Here is an 18657-nt window from a genome sequence, read left to right on the forward strand (position 1 = left end):
ATGAATACCTTAAGAGAAAGCGATTGCAGCCATTTCGGATACAACAATTCTCAGACAAGACAGGCAAGAGAACTTTCCTATGTCCGGCTGGGTCAGCTGTGTTTCTACTTTGCGAAAAACTTTGTCCATTTCTGGAAGGAGAGACAACGAGAATGCGAGCTCCCGTGGATGTGACAAAAAAGGTAGCGTGTGCATTGTATTACCTGGCCGTCGAGGAAAACGGCGAATGCTTTTGGCCTGGCAAAGCAGGCTGTATTTGTTGTTGTCCGCCATGTATGTCAAGGACTCAACGTCTAAGTCCAGAGTATATAAAGTCACCAAAAAGGAATGGACAATGAAGGTGAAGGCAAAAGAGTGAAAAAGAGCGTCCTGACCAAATATCGAGATCCCTAGTTTGATTGTTGTAAAATGTTCTTTATTACATTGTTTACATGTCTAATTAAGATTTGATTAATTTATGATGGCTCAAGTGTGATTCACTAAAATTTGGGATTCCATTAAATTGAAATACCACAACTCTGGATATTGTGAAGTGAAGAAAATTATATTTATATAGCGCTTTTTTTCTGGTGAATCTCAATATCTAAGTTACATTTAAATCGGTGTGGGTTGTACCGGGAGCAGGTGGGTAAAGCGTCTGGCCCAAGGACACAACGGCAGTAACTCAGATGGCAGAAGCGGGGATTGAACCTGGAACCCTCAAGTTGCTGGCACGGCTGCTCCACCAACCGAGCTATACCACCCCCAGTTGTTCAAATAAGTTCAATTGAAGAACTAGAACTGAATATGACGTGCGCATTTTCTGCGCATGCGTACCAGGTCGCGTTGCTCCGGCGGACGGAGGGGGGTCTTAAACGGTGGTATTGTTGTGTGTGGACACGGATATGGTTAGGTGTGATTTACCCTGGATAACCTTATCCAGCTTAGTGTAAACGGGGCCTCGGATACCTTTTTACCTGCACTCTGCCTTCCGCTGTGCTCTGCATATTTGGGTCACGACAACGCAATTAGCTACCTGCTGCCACCTACTGATATGGAATAATATAACATGGTTACTGTGCCAGAGCTCTAAACAACACAGACATTCAACAACGGCACATTATTTGCGGATTATAATTGGTCGATCTACGTTCCCATCCTCACCTATGGTCATGAGCTTTGGGTCATGACCGAAAGGACAATATCACGAGTACAAGCGGCCGAAATGAGTTTCCTCCGCCGGGTGGCGGGGCTCTCCTTTAGAGATAAGGCAGTGGTTGTTAACCTTGTTGTAGATACCGAACCCCACCAGTTTCTAATGTGCATTCACAGTGAAAAATAAAAAGTTTTTTTTTCAAATTCAAGACAAAGTTATATGTTTTTGGTAACACTTCAGTATGGAGTACTTATTCTAAGTAAGAAAGACTTGATTTAGAGTTATTTGGATACTATGAGAACTAGGGATGCACCGAATAATCGGTAACCGAATATATTCGGCCGAATATGGAAAAAAAAGCCACATTCGGCCTTCGGTGGAATGAGTTAAAAGCAAGGCCGAATAGTGGCGTGTGACGCAATGACGCAATTTTTGACGCGGTGACGCAATCAACCAACGTGCAGTGACGCGGTGACGTTGTAACCCAGCGCCTTCAGAAAAATATCAGCAGTGTGGAGATATTTTAAAGTGTCGGAAAGTGACAAAAGTATTGCAGTTTGCAACGAATGTTCAGCCTAACTGTCTCGAGGAGGTGCCTCAGCAAAGACCTTCAGCACTACTGCTTTAATTTATCATTTAAAAGCCAAACACCCAGAAAAGCATGCCGAGTACGAGAAAGAGATGGCTGTGGCTGCAGCTGCAGCAGCTGAAAGGAGAGCTGGTCACAACACGAGAACGCCCACCCCGACGTCTTTGAGAGGACGAAAAAGTTTGCGACTAACAGTGCCAAAGCAAACGGAATTACAAAGAAGGTAATGGAGTTTATGGCTTTGGATGATCAACCGTTTAGTGTTGTGGACGATATTTCTCTGATGTGTGCATACCGGAGATGTATGACAGTGTTGCAGCCCGCGTCCACAAATTCAGTGGGGCCTCTGTTTACATTATTACCCTGTTGTGTAGGGTACCTGTATAAGCGTATGACGTTACAAGCACACACTTAATTGAGATTTACTTGAGCCTTCTGTTTACATTATTAGCCTGTTGTGTAGGCTACCTGTATAAGTGTATGAGGTTAAAAGCACACACTTTTTGAGATTTACTTGAGCCTCCTGTTTATATTATTAGCCCGTTGTGTAGGCTACCTTTATAAGTGTATGACGTTACAAGCACACACTTAATTGAGATTTACTTGAGCCTTCTGTTTACATTATTAGCCTATCTACTGTGGCTAAGCAGACTTTTGCCAAAAGGACACTAATTCATTTGTTGTGGGTTTATCCACTGTAATGCACTTAATTTTTGGGGGGGAATGCATGTTTTGTTTGAAGGCCTAATATAAATGAACAACTTTGTGCTTTTTTTGAAAAGCAAAGGCTATTTGAATATTAAAAAAATGTCAATATTCAATAAAAAATTACTTTATTTGAAAAACATGTCCAAAAATGTATTCCAGGCTATTTCTGCAATATGATTTTTTTTTAGAAAAACTGCATTCATTATTCGGTATTCGGTCTTCGGCCAAGCGTTTAAATTTTATTCGGCTTTGGCTACAAATGTTCATTTCGGTGCATCCCTAATGAGAACATATTCTAAGTAATAATTACCTAATTTAGAGTTATTTGGTTAGGGTTATAATGCCGAATAAGGCATTAATAAGTACTTAATAATGACTAGTTAAGAGCCAATATGTTACTAGTTTGCATGTTAATAAGCCACTAATTAATGGTGAATATGTTTCCCATGCTAATGTTTTACCATGTTTTTTTTTTACTGGTGCACAAAATGAACCGGGCATGAACATCTTGTTAGAACAACAAAACCAACTCAAAACAAATTACACACCTGCAAATCAGTCAGCTGTTGCCGTATCCGAAATACGCCGATAGGGAGAAGTTTGTATTTACACGATGAGTTCGGTGTGTTTTGACCTCCGCCGAACCCCTGAGGCCGACTCACCGAACACCTAGGGTTCGATCGAACCCAGGTTAAGAACCACTGAGATAGGGTAAGAAGTTCTGTCATCCGGGAGGAGCTCAAAGTAAAGCCGCTGCTCCTCCACATCGAGATGAGCCAGATGAGGTGGTTCAGGCATCTGGTTTTGATTGATACTTTTATTGGTAGATTGCACAGTTCAATACATAATCCGTACAATTGACCACTAAATTGTAACACCCGAATAAGTTTTTCAACTTGTTTAAGTCGGTCGGGGCCCACGTTAATCAATTCATGCCACCGGTCGGACGTGCCCGAAACGCCTCCCTGGGCCACGGGGAAGACTCAGGACACGTTGGGAAGACTATGTCTCCCGGCCGGCCTGGGAACTCCTCGAGATCCCCCGGGAAGAGCTGGACGAAGTGGCTGGGGAGAGGGAAGTCTGGGCTTCCCTGCTTAGGCTGCTGCCCCCACGACCTGACCTCGGATGAGCGGAAGAAGATGGATGGATGGATGGAATTGCAAAAACTATTTTATAACCCACATGCCGTATTTCCTTGAATTGCCGCAGGACATATAGTATGCGCCTGCCTTGAATCACTGCCGGGTCAAACTCGCTTCCCAAAATAAATAGCGCATGCTTAGTATTACCGCCTGGTCAAACTTGTGACGCCACGAGTGACACTTCCCATGTCATCATTTTCAAAATGGAGGAGGCTGATTTCAAGACCGGTAATTTGAAATCGCATAAAGGGAAGAACATTAAGAGTTATTCAGTAGGATTTAAAGGCCTAATGAAATGAGATTTTCTTATTTAAACGGGAATAGCAGGTCCATTCTATGTGTCATACTTGATCATTTCGCGATATTGCCAAATTTTTGCTGAAAGGATTTAGTAGAGAACATCGATGATAAAGTTCGCAACTTTTGGTCGCTAACAGAAAAGCTCTGCCTTTACCGGAAGTATGTGCGCGTGACGTCACAAGTTGCAGGGCTCCACACGTTCACATTGTTTTTAATTGGCGCAATCAGCATTAAGAGCTATTCGGACCTAGAAAACGAAAATGTTCCCATTAATTTGAGCGAGGATGAAAGATTCGTGTTTGAGGATATTGATAGATAAGGACTAGAAAAAAAAGAAAGAAGAAAAAAAAAAAGGCGATTGCATTGGTACGGATTCAGATGTTTTCAGACACATTTACTAGGATAATTCTGGGAAATCCCTTATCTTTCTATTGTGTTGCTAGTGTTTTAGTGAGTTTAATAGTACCTGATAGTCGGAGGGGTTTCTCCACGGGTGTCTTGACGCCAGTGTCTGAGGGAAGTCGACGGCAACTGTATGGACGCCGCAAGCTCAGCTGATCTCCGGTAAGAGGCGACTTTTTACCACAATTTTCTCACCGAAAACTGCTGGTTGACATTTGGTCAGGATCCATGTTTGCTTAACCGCTCTGATCCATAGTAAAGCTTCACCTCCGGGAATTTTAAACAAGGAATCACCGTGTGTTTGTGTGGTTAAAGGCTAAAGCTTCCCAACTCCATTTTTCTACTTTGACTTCTCCATTATTAATTGAACAAATTGCAAAAGATTCAGCAACACAGATGTCCAAAACACTGTGTAATTATGCGGTTAAAGCAGACGAGTCGTGCATCGCTTAATATTTCCTTACAGTCTGTGACGTCGCGCGCACGCGTCATCATTCCGCGACGTTTTCAACATAATACTCCGCGGGGAATTTTAAATTGCAATTTCGTAAACTAAACCGGCCGTATTGGCATGTGTTGCAATGTTAATATTTCCATCCAACCATTTTCTACTGCTTATTCCTTTTTTGGGATCGCGGGAGGCGCTGGTGACAATCTCAGCTACAATCGGGCGGAAGGAGGAGTACACCCTGGACAAGTCGCCACCTCATCATTGATATCTACACTATTAGACTGCAGGGTCGGTAGTAGTGGGTTTCAGTAGGCCTTTAAGGTCCAAGCTTACATCACACTCAAATTTTTACCGCATGCCTTTGGTAAGTGCCGGAGTGAGAAGAGTTTTTAAAATAATTTGCGCATGCTTACTTTTACCGCATGCCTAAGGTAAGCGCAGGAGTGAGAAGATGGTTTTAATATAATTAGCACCCAGGCGGCAATTCAAGGAAATACGGTAGGTGAAATGACATCATCTCCCACGCCGCGGCACAGTGGTTGAAAAACACTGGGCTACGTCGCCAGTGACGCAGGGCTTTTTAATTCAGGTCACAACACGTACAAGCCACAAAATAAAAGCGTGTAAAAGCGTCGAAGGAAGCATTTGAACGATGTGAACTCCACAAGCCGCAGCGCCGCGCGCCTCCATTTTATGTTGGCGTCGAGCTGCAAGACAAACGCAGTGGAGATAACAGCGGATGGGTGCGTTTCATTTGCTGACCGGGCACAGCCGCGGGAGGCCGAGCTTTTTGTTTTTTTCAGCTGCGCTGAACAAATGCAACATTTTCCCAGCTGGATAAAGTCCACAACACGAGACGCTCAATTGGAGTGTGTTAAATGTGACTTTTAAAGGAAGAAATAACAATAACGTTCAGCCTCAAGTCACGCGAGTGAACGATTGAAGCGCACCCATAGCTAGCGAGATAGCATCCTGCTAGCGGTCCTTTATTGGCTAGCCGGCGTGCTAACACTGTTATAAGACTTTTTCCCCCTTGAATGACGCCATAAGCGACATGAAAAGGAGCCACTTACCTGCTGTTCTAGACCGTGGACATTCTCGACGGACACATGACTCATCACTAAGGAATATGGGGGAAAAATGTTGACGTTGAGAAAAGCACCTCTTTGTTTGCCGGGGTTTCGATGTGATGTTATTGCTCCTTTGTCGCCTGCCTGGCCGCGACAAAAGAGACACTCTGCAGTTTTTTTGTTAAATATCCAACACTTTGCACAATGCACTTTTCCCCACCCCCCCGTTTGCTAAAAAAAAAAAATGACACGATGTTTTGGCCACCAAGGTGGTACTTGATGCAAACCCCCCCAGCTGATGGCGAGTTCTTCTACAGCTGGGAATGAAGCTGGCCCGATAAAGCGCGCGTGAATAAAATAGAGCAAAACATCCGGTGATGGTGGAGAAAATAAAGGTCCAAATAAAAGCCGCAAATAAAATAAAAAAATATATATTTGAAAAGTGAACACAAAATAACTATTCAATTTTGTATATATTTTGTATATGTTTTATGGTGGGGCTATTTTTTTGTAATTTGTAATAAGTTGGGGAGGAGACCTTGCCCCAAGTGGAGGAGTTCAAGTACCTAGGAGTCTTGTTCAGAGTGAGGGAAGAGTGGATCGTGAAATCGACAGGCGGATCGGTGCGGCGTCTTCAGTAATGCGGACGTTGTACCGATCCGTTGTGGTGAAGAAGGAGTTGAGCCGGAAGGCAAAGCTCTCAATTTACTGGTCGATCTACGTTCCCAACCTCACCTATGGTCATGAGCTTTGGGTCATGACCAAAAGGATAAGATCACGGGTACAAGCGCCTGATATGAGTTTCCTCCGCTGGGTGGCGGGGCTCTCCCTTAGAGATAGGGTGAGAAGCTCTGTCATCCGGGAGGAGCTCAAAGTAAAGCCGCTGCTCCTCCACATCAAGAGGAGCCAGTTGAGGTGGTTTGGGCATCTGGTCAGGATGCCACCCGAACGCCTCCCGAGGGAGGTGTTTATGGCACGTCCAACCGGTAGGAGGCCACGGCAAAGACCCAGGACACGCTGGAAAGACTATATCTCCCGGCTGGCCTGGGAACGCCTCGGGACCCCCTCAGGAGGAGCTAGACGAAGTGGCCGGGGAGAGGGAAGTCTGAACTTCCCTGCTTAGGCTGCTGCCCCCACGACCCGACCTCAGATAAGCGGAAGAAGATGGATGGATGGATGGGTTATACTTGTATGGCATACTTGCCAACTTTGAAACTTCCGAATTCAGAAGATTGTATATACATACATACATGTGTATATACATATATATATATATATATATATATATATATATATATATATATATATATATATATATATATATATATGTATATACAGTATATATATATATATATATATATACATACATACATACATACATGTGTATATATATATATATATATATATATATATACAGTGTATATATATATATTTATATATATATATATACATACATACATACATGTGTGTGTATATATATACATACATGTGTATATATATATATATATATACATACATGTGTGTGTATATATATATATATATATATATATATATATATATTATATATATATATATACATACATGTGTGTGTATATATATATATATATATATATATATATATATATACATACATACATGTGTGTGTATATATATATTATATATATATACTGTATATATATACATACATGTGTGTGTTTATATATATATATATATATATATATATATATATATATATATATATATATATATATATATATATACATACATACATGTGTGTGTGTGTATATATATATACTTATATATATATATATATATATATATATATATATATATATACCGTATATCAGGGGTCGGAAACCTTTTCGGCTGAGAGAGCCATGAAAGCCAAATATTTCAAAATGTATTTCCATGAGAGCCATATAATATTTTTTAACACTGAATACAACGAAATGCGTGCATTTTTAAGTAAGACCAACATTTTAAGAGTATAATAAGTATCTTAATCTTTTTAATAACATTGTTATTCTAAAAGTTAACCAATAATAAATATAATACTTCTTTCCATTAATGCGACATCTTGAACAGGTGCGATAGAAAACGGAGGGTTGGGTTAAAATGCATGAGAACGTTTTATAATTTGAACGTTATTTTTAACACTGTGATTACCAGCAGAAATATTAGTTAATTATCATGTTAAGCAATGTCAGCTAAGATTTATCCGAGAGCCAGATGCAGTCATCAAAAGAGCCGCATCTGACTCGAGAGCCATAGGTTCCCTACCCCTGCCGTATATCCTTGAATTGCCGCCGGGGCGCTAATTAATTTAAAACCTCTTCCCACTCCTGCGCTTACCAAAGGCATGCAGTAAAAATTTGACTGTGATGTAAGCTTGGACCTTAAATCCTACTGAATAGCGCTTAATCTTCTTCCGTTTATGCAATTTCAAATTACCGGTATTGAAATCAGCCTCCTCCATTTTGAAAATGCTGACAGGGGAAGTGTCACTCGTGACGTCACGAGTTTGACCATAGTAAGCATGCGCTAATTATTTTGCGAAGTGAGTTTGACCCAGCAGTAATTCAAAATATATATATATATATATATATATATATATATATATATATATATATATATATATGTAGGTGTGGGAAAAATCACAAGACTACTTCATCTCTACAGAACTCTTTCATGAGGGGTTCCCTCAATCATCAGGAGATTTTAATGGAAGCATTCACATACAATGGTTTATATAGGGCACAGAGTGGGTAGGTACAGGCAGGCATAGGGTGTGGTGATTGGCTCATGTGTTACCTAGGAGGTGTTTCCGTCTGTGGCGGCATGTTGAAATGATTTCACTGCGCTTGTTGAGGGATGATAGATCTGGATGATATATAATAAACAGTTTCTCTTTTAAGCATAGGTTGCATCTTTTATTACCACTGTTGTAAGGTGTGCTGGATGCAAGAATTTGCCATGTTATTGAATAATCAACATTATTGCTCTGCTGGATGGATGTCAACTTATTTTCCTAATATAAATAAATAAATAATAATAAATATGTAGCCTTAGCTACATATTTTGTGCAGATAGCAACAGCAGCCAGACCTAGCTTCTCAAATGAAGCCCGATAATTGGTGTATATTTGCTTCAACTTTTCCCCTATCAATAATGCCTCTTTATTTGGCGTGTCAGCAAAAACGGCAGTTTGCAGTAATCACTGATCACTGGTGTACTGACTACTGTAAGACTTTTTTTAAAGTTAACAGTAACTCAACACAACACTTTCAAATGGTGAATGCCCTTTTATTCCCGGACGACTCGTACACATCAGTGCATGTATCATTCTCTATTTCCACATCTTTGAGGTCTTCGTGGTCCATATTGAAAAATGTGTTAGTTTCCATATCGTCTTGTTCAGTATTTTTTGTGTTCAATTGGAATACAAGTCAAGAAAGTCACTCGGAGCCATTTCAAAGCAGCTTAAAGTCCCAAGAGCAACTGTGCAGACAATTGTTTGTAAGTATAAAGTGCATGGCACAGTTTTGTCACTGCCACGATCAGGAAGAAAACGCAAGCTATCACCTGCTGCTGAGAGAAAATTGGTCAAGACGATCAAGAGTCAACCAAGAACCACCTAAAAGCATATGTGCAATGAATTGGAAGCTGCTGGAACACAGGTGTCAGTGTCCACACTCAAGAGTGTTTTGCATCCCCATGGACTGAGAGGCTACCATGCATGAGGGAAGCCCTTGCTCCAGAAGCGACATTTAAGGATCATCTAAAGTCTGCAGCTGATCACATGGACAAAGATGAGACCTTCTGGAGGAAAGTTATGTGGTCAGATGAAACAGAAATTGAGCTGTTTGGTCATATGCTCTGGGCCTGTTTTCCTGCCAATGGAACTGGTGCTTTACAGAGAGTAAATGGACAATGAAAAAGGAGGATTATCTCCAAATTCTTCAGGACAATTTAAAATAATCAGCCCGGAGGTTGTGTCTTGGGCGCAGTTGGGTGTTCCAACAGGACAATGACCCCAAAGCCACGTCAAAAGTGATAAAGGAATGGCTAAATCAGGCTAGAATGAAGGTTTTAGAATGGCCTTCTTAAAGTCCGGACTTAAATGTGTGGACAATGCTGAAGAAACAAGTCCATGTCAGAAAACCAACACATTTTGCCAAACAGCACCAATTTTGTCAAGAGGAGTGGTCAAAAATTCAACCAGAAGCTTGTGGATGCGCCTTATTGCAGTGATACTTGCCAAGGGACATATAAACAAATAATAACATTGCTGTATGTATACTTTTGACCCAGCAGATTTGGTCACACTTTCAGTAGACCCATAATAAATTCATAAAATAACCAAACTTCATGAATGTTTTATGTGACAAACAATTATGTGTTCCAATCACTCTGTCACTAAAAGATATTGGAAACTCAAGACACCCATTACATTTTGTTCATTACAAGTGTATGTAAACTTTTGACCATGTCCGTATATCAAAAGAAGAGGTTTTAACTGTTAAATGAACCTAAAATATGACTTCTTTTATCTTTGTGTAAAATATTGGACACAATGGTGCTGTCAAGCTTATGAGATGTGATGCAAGTGTAAGCCACTGTGACATTATTGTTCATTTTTTAAAGGGTTTTATTTTATTTTTTATAAATGGCTGTGATGATAATGTAAATGAGGGCTGTCTAATCACTGATATGTTGCAATTATTGTCAATATTGATACTGTAATTGATACTATGGATTTTTGTTTGACTTCTTTTGGATTGTTTTGTTTCATATTAGGGTGTCCTCTCAATTGCTCTGTTGATTGGTGTTCTGTATGTTGCTGGGTCGGATTTGGTTTTGGAATTGCAATTGTACTTTTATTGTATTATTGTGTAATATTGTGTTGGTACTGATTAATAAAAAAAAAAAAAAAAGAAGTAGTAAGTATATTTCCTGCAAAGTATACAAAACCAAAAGGCACTGCAGTTATACTCACTATAAAGTGTGTATTACAATTACAATTCCTGCATATCTTAACTTTAGGCTTTATAAAAAGTCTCTATAGGTTCAAAAGAGGTAGCAGGTGTTATTTTGAATCCACAAGATTAAGATCCACTTGATTGTTCTAAAAGTAATCAAGATTCATTAAAAAGAGACTGAATTTGAGCATTGCTAAATTTACCTATACGGAGAAAAAGATCAAAAGGAAGATCCCTATGCAGCAAATTGTAATCATCCCCACGTTGAGGATTATTTTAGTTTTAGGAGATTCATTTAGAAGCTCATTCACCAGCTTTTCATGATCTTGCGCCGTCATGGCCTGAACTTTGGGTGGTGGTTCCTGAAATCCCAGGAACCATAGAAAAAGCTTGTTGCTACACTTGCCTGCTGCTTCTCGAGAGCCGCCCTCCTCTTGCCACTCGCAATCTGCCTTTTCCCGCATTTTAGGATCAGGAATTATGACCAGGCCACCATTTTGGACCAGAGGACCTTCTTCATCTCCATTAACCTTCTTCAAATTAATTTCTTCTCCAGGTTTTCCTTTCTGGTCGAGCTTTCTCTGGTTTAAGCCCCACCAGGTTGTGGTTCGAATTTGGTCTGTTCTGGGTGAGGGCGTGCAGAAACTTACAACCGCAGTCACCAGAGCAGTTGTCCAAAACAGGATGGCTGCCACATACATGAAATGGACATCCTTGATGAATGCTGGTCTCTCATCTGGTTTGCTGCAGTGAGGCTCTCTATATACATACGCCAACGCCAGACGTAGCACTCCAAGGACAAAGCCAACCACCCCACCCCAAAAAGCACCCTTTTCATTACAGCGGTGCCATAAGACCCCAAGTAAGAAGACGGCTGCAATGGGAGGAGTCAAGTAGTTTGCTATTTCCTGGGTATAGTAGAACATCTGGCCTCCCTGCATCTCGATAATGACGGGCACCCAGCCAATGCTCACGATCACCATAAAGACTACGAACAGTCTGCCAACAATCACCAGTTCCCTGGAAGATGCACTCTCCCGCAGCATCTTGTAAATATCCAAAGTGAAGATGGTGCTTGCTGAGTTGAAAATGGAATCCAAATCACTCATGAGCGCTGCAATCATGACGGCCATCATCAGGCCGCGAAGACCGGCGGGCATCATGGCCATGACGAGCCGCGGATAGGCCACGTTGGTACAGCCAGATGTGGAGCCGCACACTTCCATGCAATGCTCCGGGCTGATGCACACCAATTCATCGGTAAAGTAGATTCTGGAGATCATCCCTGGAATCGGGAGAAAACACAAAATCAGTGATGCGTTGGTTAGGTGCACAGTCCAAACTAAGGACTGTACCTGGTATGACAATGACAAACATGGGCAGGATTTTCAGGAAGCCAGCCATTACGGTTGAGCCTTTGGCATGGGCTATGTTCTTTGCTGCAAGAATCCGCTGCATGACCACTTGATCTGTGCACCAGTACCTGGAATTTAGAACATTCACGTTTAGAGCATTTGGAGAAGCACCATTCAATTTAATCAGTGATCCATTGTTTGATCCACAGTGATCCACAGACTGATAGTACATCCTGTCGATGTACTACCAGTCTGTGGTTGCCAGTGTTCTGTTCTACATGGTAGTGTGCTGGGGGAGCAGTACATTTAAGAAGGACAGCTCCAGACTTGAGAAACTGATCAGGCGGGCCGGTTCTACAATCGGAATGAAACTGGACTCACTGGTGATGGTGGCAGAGAAGAGGACTGTTGACAAACTAGTGAGCATCCTGGATGATGTTAGTCACCCTCTGCATAGCGTTATCAGTAGCCAGAGGAGCCTGTTCAGTGCTAGACTGCTTCATCCCAAGTGTAGGACTAATAGACTCAAGAACTCCTTTGTCCCACACGCCGTTAGACTGTACAACTCCTCTCTGGGGAAGAGGGCGGGGGGTACTCGGATGACAGGGGATGCAAAATAATAACAGTGCGATACGTTTTTCATAACATGGTCACTACTGCCTACTTTGTCTTGTTATATTCTTATTTTACTGTTATATTTTTATTCCCATTGTTGCTTTTTATTTTTTTATTCTTATTGTAATATTTCTCTATTTTGTTTCCATTTAAACCCCCATTATTTACTTTTTACTTTTATTTAAATTGATCTCAACTCTGTGCACTGCTGCTGGAATTTTAATTTTCCTGAAGGAACTCTCCTGAAGAATCAATAAAGTACTATCCATCTATCCATCTATCTATCTATCTATCTATCTATCTATCTATCTATCTATCTATCTATCTATCTATCTATCTATCTATCTATCTTCAAGCTTTAAGTACCATACTACTGGTTGAAAGGGATACCAGAGTGAAAATTGCATATTTCACCAAAATACTTGATGCCATCATGAGCAGACCCGTTTGGGCCAATACTTTTGTATAAGATAAGCCCATGGTGTCAAGATCCAAAGCACAGCTTCTCTATACAAGTACCATATGGAAGCAGGAGTCTGGCCCAGAAGGAACCCAGGCCATGGTAGATGTGCATCCTTGGGTCCTCGAAGGATCTTTAGAGCATCTGGCTCTGGGTTGAAGTAGTGGTGGCAGGATTCAGAGTATGTAAGGTTGGGAGAAGACAACAAGATGGCAGTGATGTTCGGGGCAGCCTGCATATACTTGGTCATCATTCCTGGAAACCACAGCAGAAGATCATTGTAAACAATCACTTAACACCAAGGCACAAACTGGTAAGATTAAGTTTTGACCTCCAATTCCTCCCACTTTGTAAATGCTGATGCACATGAGGCAGACAGCGCCAATGACCATGAGGGCAGCTTGAAGCACGTCTGTGTAGATGACCGCGACAAGTCCTCCGGTGATAGTCAGCAAAGCCGTCAAGGCGATGAGCAGAATGATTGACAAATACAGGTTCCATCCCAAAGACTCCCTGATGAACAAGGCTCCAGCATAGAGGTCCACAGATATCTTTGTAAGGGGGTAAAGTATGAGCGATAACACAGCAAAATACACTTTCAGTCTCTTTCCACCGAAGCGCTTCGACAGGTATTCCGGCATGGTAAAGACCCCTGAGTAGATATAGACGGGTGCGAAGATCCAGCCTGACAACTGGAGCAGCAACAGAGCGTTTAATTCCCACGCAGCCACGCCGAGACCACTTGCAGCGCCTGATCCGGCGAGTCCAATGAAATGTTCACTCCCGATATTGCTGACAAATAGAGAGGCCCCGACGGCTGCCCAGTTCATGGAGCGGCCTGCCAGGAAGTAACCTTTTAACGTGTTCCTACTGGGCTTGCGCATGGCCAAGAAGCCAATCGCCAGTACGATAATGAAGTAACCAGCCACAACCAGGATGTCCACCACTTCCATATTGCCTGACATTTTGAATTGCTACTTTTGCCACCCGAACGCCTCCCTAGGGATGTGTTTAGGGCACGTCCAGCTGGTAGGAGGCCACGGGGAAGACCCAGGACACGTTGGGAAGACTATGTCTCCCGGCTGGCCTGGGAACGCCTCGGGATCCCCCGGGAAGAGCTAGACGAAGTGGCTGGAGATAGGGAAGTCTGGGCTTCCCTGCTTAGGCTGCTGCCCCCGCGACCCGACCTCGGATAAGCGGAAGATGATGGATGGATGGATGGACTTTTGCTCTTGAAACGTTTTCCACCTTAGCGAATGAAAAGATTGAAATCGATGGTCGAATTGGTAGTCGTCAAAGCTGAAACATACAGAAACAACAGTGTAAGGCAAGCCACCTGATAGCACTACATGTAAAATTTACATTTCATAAAATCAATAAATATATTTCATTCATTGATCTTTACTGATAAATGATTGCTTAATCTCTGTCCAGAGTTTATTTAAAAATGGTGCCTTTCAGTCAAAATCTTTACTCCAATCTTTATCCATCCATCCATCCATCCATCCATTCATCCATCTTCTTCCGCTTATCCGAGGTCGGGTCGCGGGGCAGTAGCCTAAGCAGGGAAGTCCAGCTTCTTCCGGGGGATCCCGAGGCGTTCCCAGGCTAGCCGGGAAAGATAGTCTTCCCAACGTGTCCTGGGTCTTCCCCATGGCCTCCTACCGGTCGGACGTGCCCGAAACACCTCCCTATGGAGGCGTTCAGGTGGCATCAATAGGAGCCAGATGAGGCGTTCGGGCGGCATCCTGACCAGATGCCCGAACCACCTCATCTGGCTCCTCTTGATGTGGAGGAGTAGAGGCTTTACTTTGAGCTCCTTCCGGATTTCTGAGCTTCTCACCCTATCTCTACAAGCTCATTTCGGCCGCTTGTACCCGTGATCTTGTCCTTTCGGTCATGACCCAAAGGTCATGACCATAGGGGAGGATGGGAACGTAGATCGACCGGTAAATTAAGAGCTTTGCCTTCCGGTTCAGCTCTTTCTTCACCACAACGGATCGATACAGCGTCCGCTCACGATCCAATATTTATTTATTTTATATCTGTACTTATTCTCACTAATTCATTTACAATTGACCAATAATAATTCCATCCATCCATCCATTTTCTACCGCTTATTCCCTTTGGGGTCGCGGGGGGCGCTGGTGCCTATCTCAGCTACAATCGGGCGGAAGGCGGAGTACACTCTGGACAAGTCGCCTCAATAATAATTCTATAATATTATATTACTTTTTATTGATGTTTTACTTTATTTTCAACATTTTTACTTCTTCCTTTTCTATGCCCGTTATTGCCTTCATTGATGGATAATCTATATTCACCATTTATTTGTGATTAATGTATTTCCTTTAAAATCTTTACTCCATTATCTGTTTACTTATTAATTAATGTCTAATAGCTTCACTTACTACAACTTATTCTAGTTTATATTTCTCATTTACAAAAGTTTGTATTCTTATCATCCATCCATCCATCCATTTTCTACCCCTTGTCCTGTATATCTTCAATGTTTTTTGATTTAGTCCAATGTATTTTTTTTTTTTAAAGATCTTTATTTCATATTTTCCTTTACCATTGAACAAGCTGTAAAGTTTCTGTATACTGTGCGTTTATTTATTTGTTTTTTACTCATATTAGCTAATTTTTGTATTTTGGTTTTTTGAACAGGAAGTGAACAAACTTTAAATGACAAAATGTAAGCAAACAAAATATCATGTTGTACTGTACATGGTGTGAAATAATAATTATTAATTAACATACTCTAGGGCAGGGGTCGGCAACCCGCGGCTCCGGAGCCGCACGCGGCTCTTTGATCACTGTAATGTGGCTCAGCTGCGAGAGTTTTCTGTAGGTTAGTGTCTCTCTCGGAAATCACTCGCAGTCAACATTCTCCGATTTTTCACCTAGTCAATAATAATGAGGGCATGCTCTGATGGCAAAACTTTAACAGTCCTTTAACACATGTCATCGCGCCCGCTTTTACACAGGGCTATCAGCGTGCCAGCCGGTCACATGTAGTATGCAGCTTCTGTTGATACACGACAGTGACTGCAAGGCATTCTTGGTCAACGGCCATACAGGTTACACTGAGAGTTGTGATATAAACAACTTTAACACTCTTACAAATATGTGCCACACTGTGAACCCACACCAAACAAGAATGACAAACACATTTTGGGAAAAAATCCGCATTGTAACACAACATAAACACAACAGAACAAATACCCAGAATCCCATGCATCCCTAACTATTTGCACCCCCGGTAGCACGAAACCCCGCCCCGCCAACCCCACCCACCTCAACTGACGCACGGAAAAGGGTGGGGGGGATTTGTTGCTAGCGTGGGGTGTATAATGTAGCCCGGAAGAGTTAAGGATGCATGGGATCCTGGGTATTTGTTCTGTTTTGTTTATGTTGTCTTACAGTGAGGATGTTCTCCAGAAATGTGTTTGTCATTCTTGTTTGGTGTGGGTTCACTAAGAGTGGAAAACCTGTTTATATCGCAACTCTCAGTGTAACCTGTATGGCTGTTGTTCAAGTATGCGTCGCAGTCGTCTAAGTGTGTCCATGGAAGCCACATACGACTCATGACTGGGCTGTGCAAGAAATGTGTACATGTTGTAGAGGGTGGTAAAGTCAGCGCCTTCATAGCACGTCCGTATTAATGCTGAAGGGCGAAAATCAGCGGACTTGTGTATGTGTTGTTGTACTATGCAAGTTTGAAATAAATACTTCAATTCAATTCAATTTAATTGTTGACACACCGAGCCGGCGGCTGCTCCTTCCTCGTCTTCATCTTGTTAAAGGTAAATGCTAGATAATAATTCATGCATCTCTCAACCTGGGTGTAGACATTTAGACTGGATTATGTGAGCATCCAATCTGTCGGCACAACAGCAAGAGCGAAAATTATACAGTAAGTGTTTTATTATGGTTTGTTATGGTTAGTTTTTATGTCTAACCTAGCAATGCTACTCATGCTATAGTGTTACAATAAAGCTGCATCCTTTTAGCACTGGGCTTCTAAAACCTACTGCTCATCTTCTGTATTTGGGCTCCAAAATATAAGGTTCTGGATCATAATTTTCCCCAAAGTAATCGTTGGTTCTCACTAAGTGTGCATGATTAGCATTGTTGTTGATGGGGAAGGGATCTGTGGCTCCTATCGCAACGTCACGGATCACTTGACTAGATTCTTCATTACCTCTAACAGTAGCTCGGGAATCTCCGTGAGATTGATACCATTTTGATCATACCTATTTATTTGCAAACTTTGGAAATTTTTTGGTGTCATAAATCATATATATATGATAATAGCTTCAATGTAGAGGGAACATGTTTGTCCACTCTACTGGCATTTTAAGCGTAATGACCATGAAGTTCCTTTCCATTCCGCTATATTAATAATTTTAATTCACTACATATCGTATCATTTTAATTAGTTCCACAAATTCCTCTTATCAACCGATGGTACCACTCAAAGTGTCTCTCGGTCACCTTAAGTCACATCTTTATGAACATCAAACAATCTGAGGGGTAAAAGTTAGCACTTTTTAAAGTAAACTGTTACCCAGTATAACTTATTTGTTTATGTAAAGTATTCCTTTTTTGGATGTTTAAAAATGTCATGTGGCAGGTTTTTTTTTTACATACGCAAGCTGTGTACATGAGGGCCCAGGTGCCTAAGCCCCACTAAGGTTCTGTGCACAAAATATAATTTTACGACGCGTAATAGTGACCAAAGGCAGGTTTAAGCACTTAATTCAAGCGCCACGACACGGCAACACATCCAAACACATCTTGTTTGCCTCCTGCGCTCTCGATTTCTTTTTCCTACTCTCGTCCATCCTGCACATAAAACAGATTATAACAAATGTGTTACTTCAAAATAAGAGTAATCTGGTCAGATAATATTTTAACAATAATTACAGCATAACACATACTTGCCAACCTTGAGACCTCCGATTTTGGGAGGTGGGGGCCAGGGGGCGTGGTTAAGAGGGGAGGAGTATATTTACAGCTAGAAAAGTGCAGATTGGATTTTAACCTATTTAAAGCATGACATCAAAAATATATAATTATTGTGAGAAATCATTAAGATGATCAGTGTTTCCAAAAAAATAAATATCATTAATTATTAATAATAACAGAGTTAAAGGTAAATTGAGCAAATTGGCTATTTCTGGCAATTTATTTAAGTGTGTATCAAACTGGTAGCCCTTCGCATTAATCAGTACCCAAGAAGTAGCTTTTGGTTTCAAAAAGGTCGGTGACCCCTGCCGTAGATGTTATTGTCACATATGCATGTAAGTAGATGTTTAAGAGTGTCACGACATTGCTGTTTACGGCAGACAAAATCCTTTATGATAGACGAAAACGTGACTGCTGTTGTTGTGTGTTGTTAGCGCGCTGGGAGGACGTTAACGAAACTGCCTAACAATAAACCCA

At 41.5% G+C, this 18657-nt stretch overlaps 2 protein-coding genes across 8 annotated transcripts in view; both read right to left on the reverse strand.

Annotated features, from left to right (window-relative positions):
- Nucleotides 1–6146, reverse strand: part of LOC133544524 (ATP-dependent RNA helicase DDX3X-like) — a 45680-nt gene extending 39534 nt beyond the window's left edge. For 6 of the 7 annotated variants that reach the window (XM_061889949.1, XM_061889947.1, XM_061889945.1 and 3 more), the window contains exon 1: nucleotides 5801–6146. In XM_061889949.1, the coding sequence (XP_061745933.1) occupies nucleotides 5801–5845 (45 nt within the window). In that variant the 5' untranslated portion in view covers nucleotides 5846–6146. The remainder of the gene's footprint in view (nucleotides 1–5800) is intronic. The other variant, XM_061889950.1, reaches the window with a different exon arrangement.
- Nucleotides 6147–9147: 3001 nt separating this feature from the next.
- Nucleotides 9148–14171, reverse strand: LOC133544010 (sodium/myo-inositol cotransporter-like). Its single transcript, XM_061888985.1, has 4 exons — nucleotides 13538–14171; nucleotides 13266–13461; nucleotides 12132–12259; nucleotides 9148–12061 (listed from the first exon to the last, which is right to left on the reverse strand). Exons 1-4 carry the CDS (start codon nucleotides 14169–14171, stop codon nucleotides 10980–10982), a joined length of 2040 nt encoding a protein of 679 aa, XP_061744969.1. The 3' UTR covers nucleotides 9148–10979.
- Nucleotides 14172–18657: the final 4486 nt, after the last annotated feature.

Source organism: Nerophis ophidion, linkage group LG27 (assembly GCF_033978795.1).
Source record: "Nerophis ophidion isolate RoL-2023_Sa linkage group LG27, RoL_Noph_v1.0, whole genome shotgun sequence".
Taxonomy (NCBI): Eukaryota; Metazoa; Chordata; class Actinopteri; order Syngnathiformes; family Syngnathidae; genus Nerophis; species Nerophis ophidion.

Excerpts from the sequence above, each read along its gene's own strand:
- LOC133544010 (XM_061888985.1), bottom strand. The coding sequence starts at position 14,171 with ATGTCAGGCAATATGGAAGTGGTGGACATCCTGGTTGTGGCTGGTTAC. Across the intron at positions 13,462-13,537 it reads CAAAGTGGGAGGAATTGGAG|GAATGATGACCAAGTATATG; the intron begins GTCAAAACTTAA and ends TGTGGTTTCCAG. Across the intron at positions 12,260-13,265 it reads CAGACTCCTGCTTCCATATG|GTACTGGTGCACAGATCAAG; the intron begins GTACTTGTATAG and ends TCTAAATTCCAG.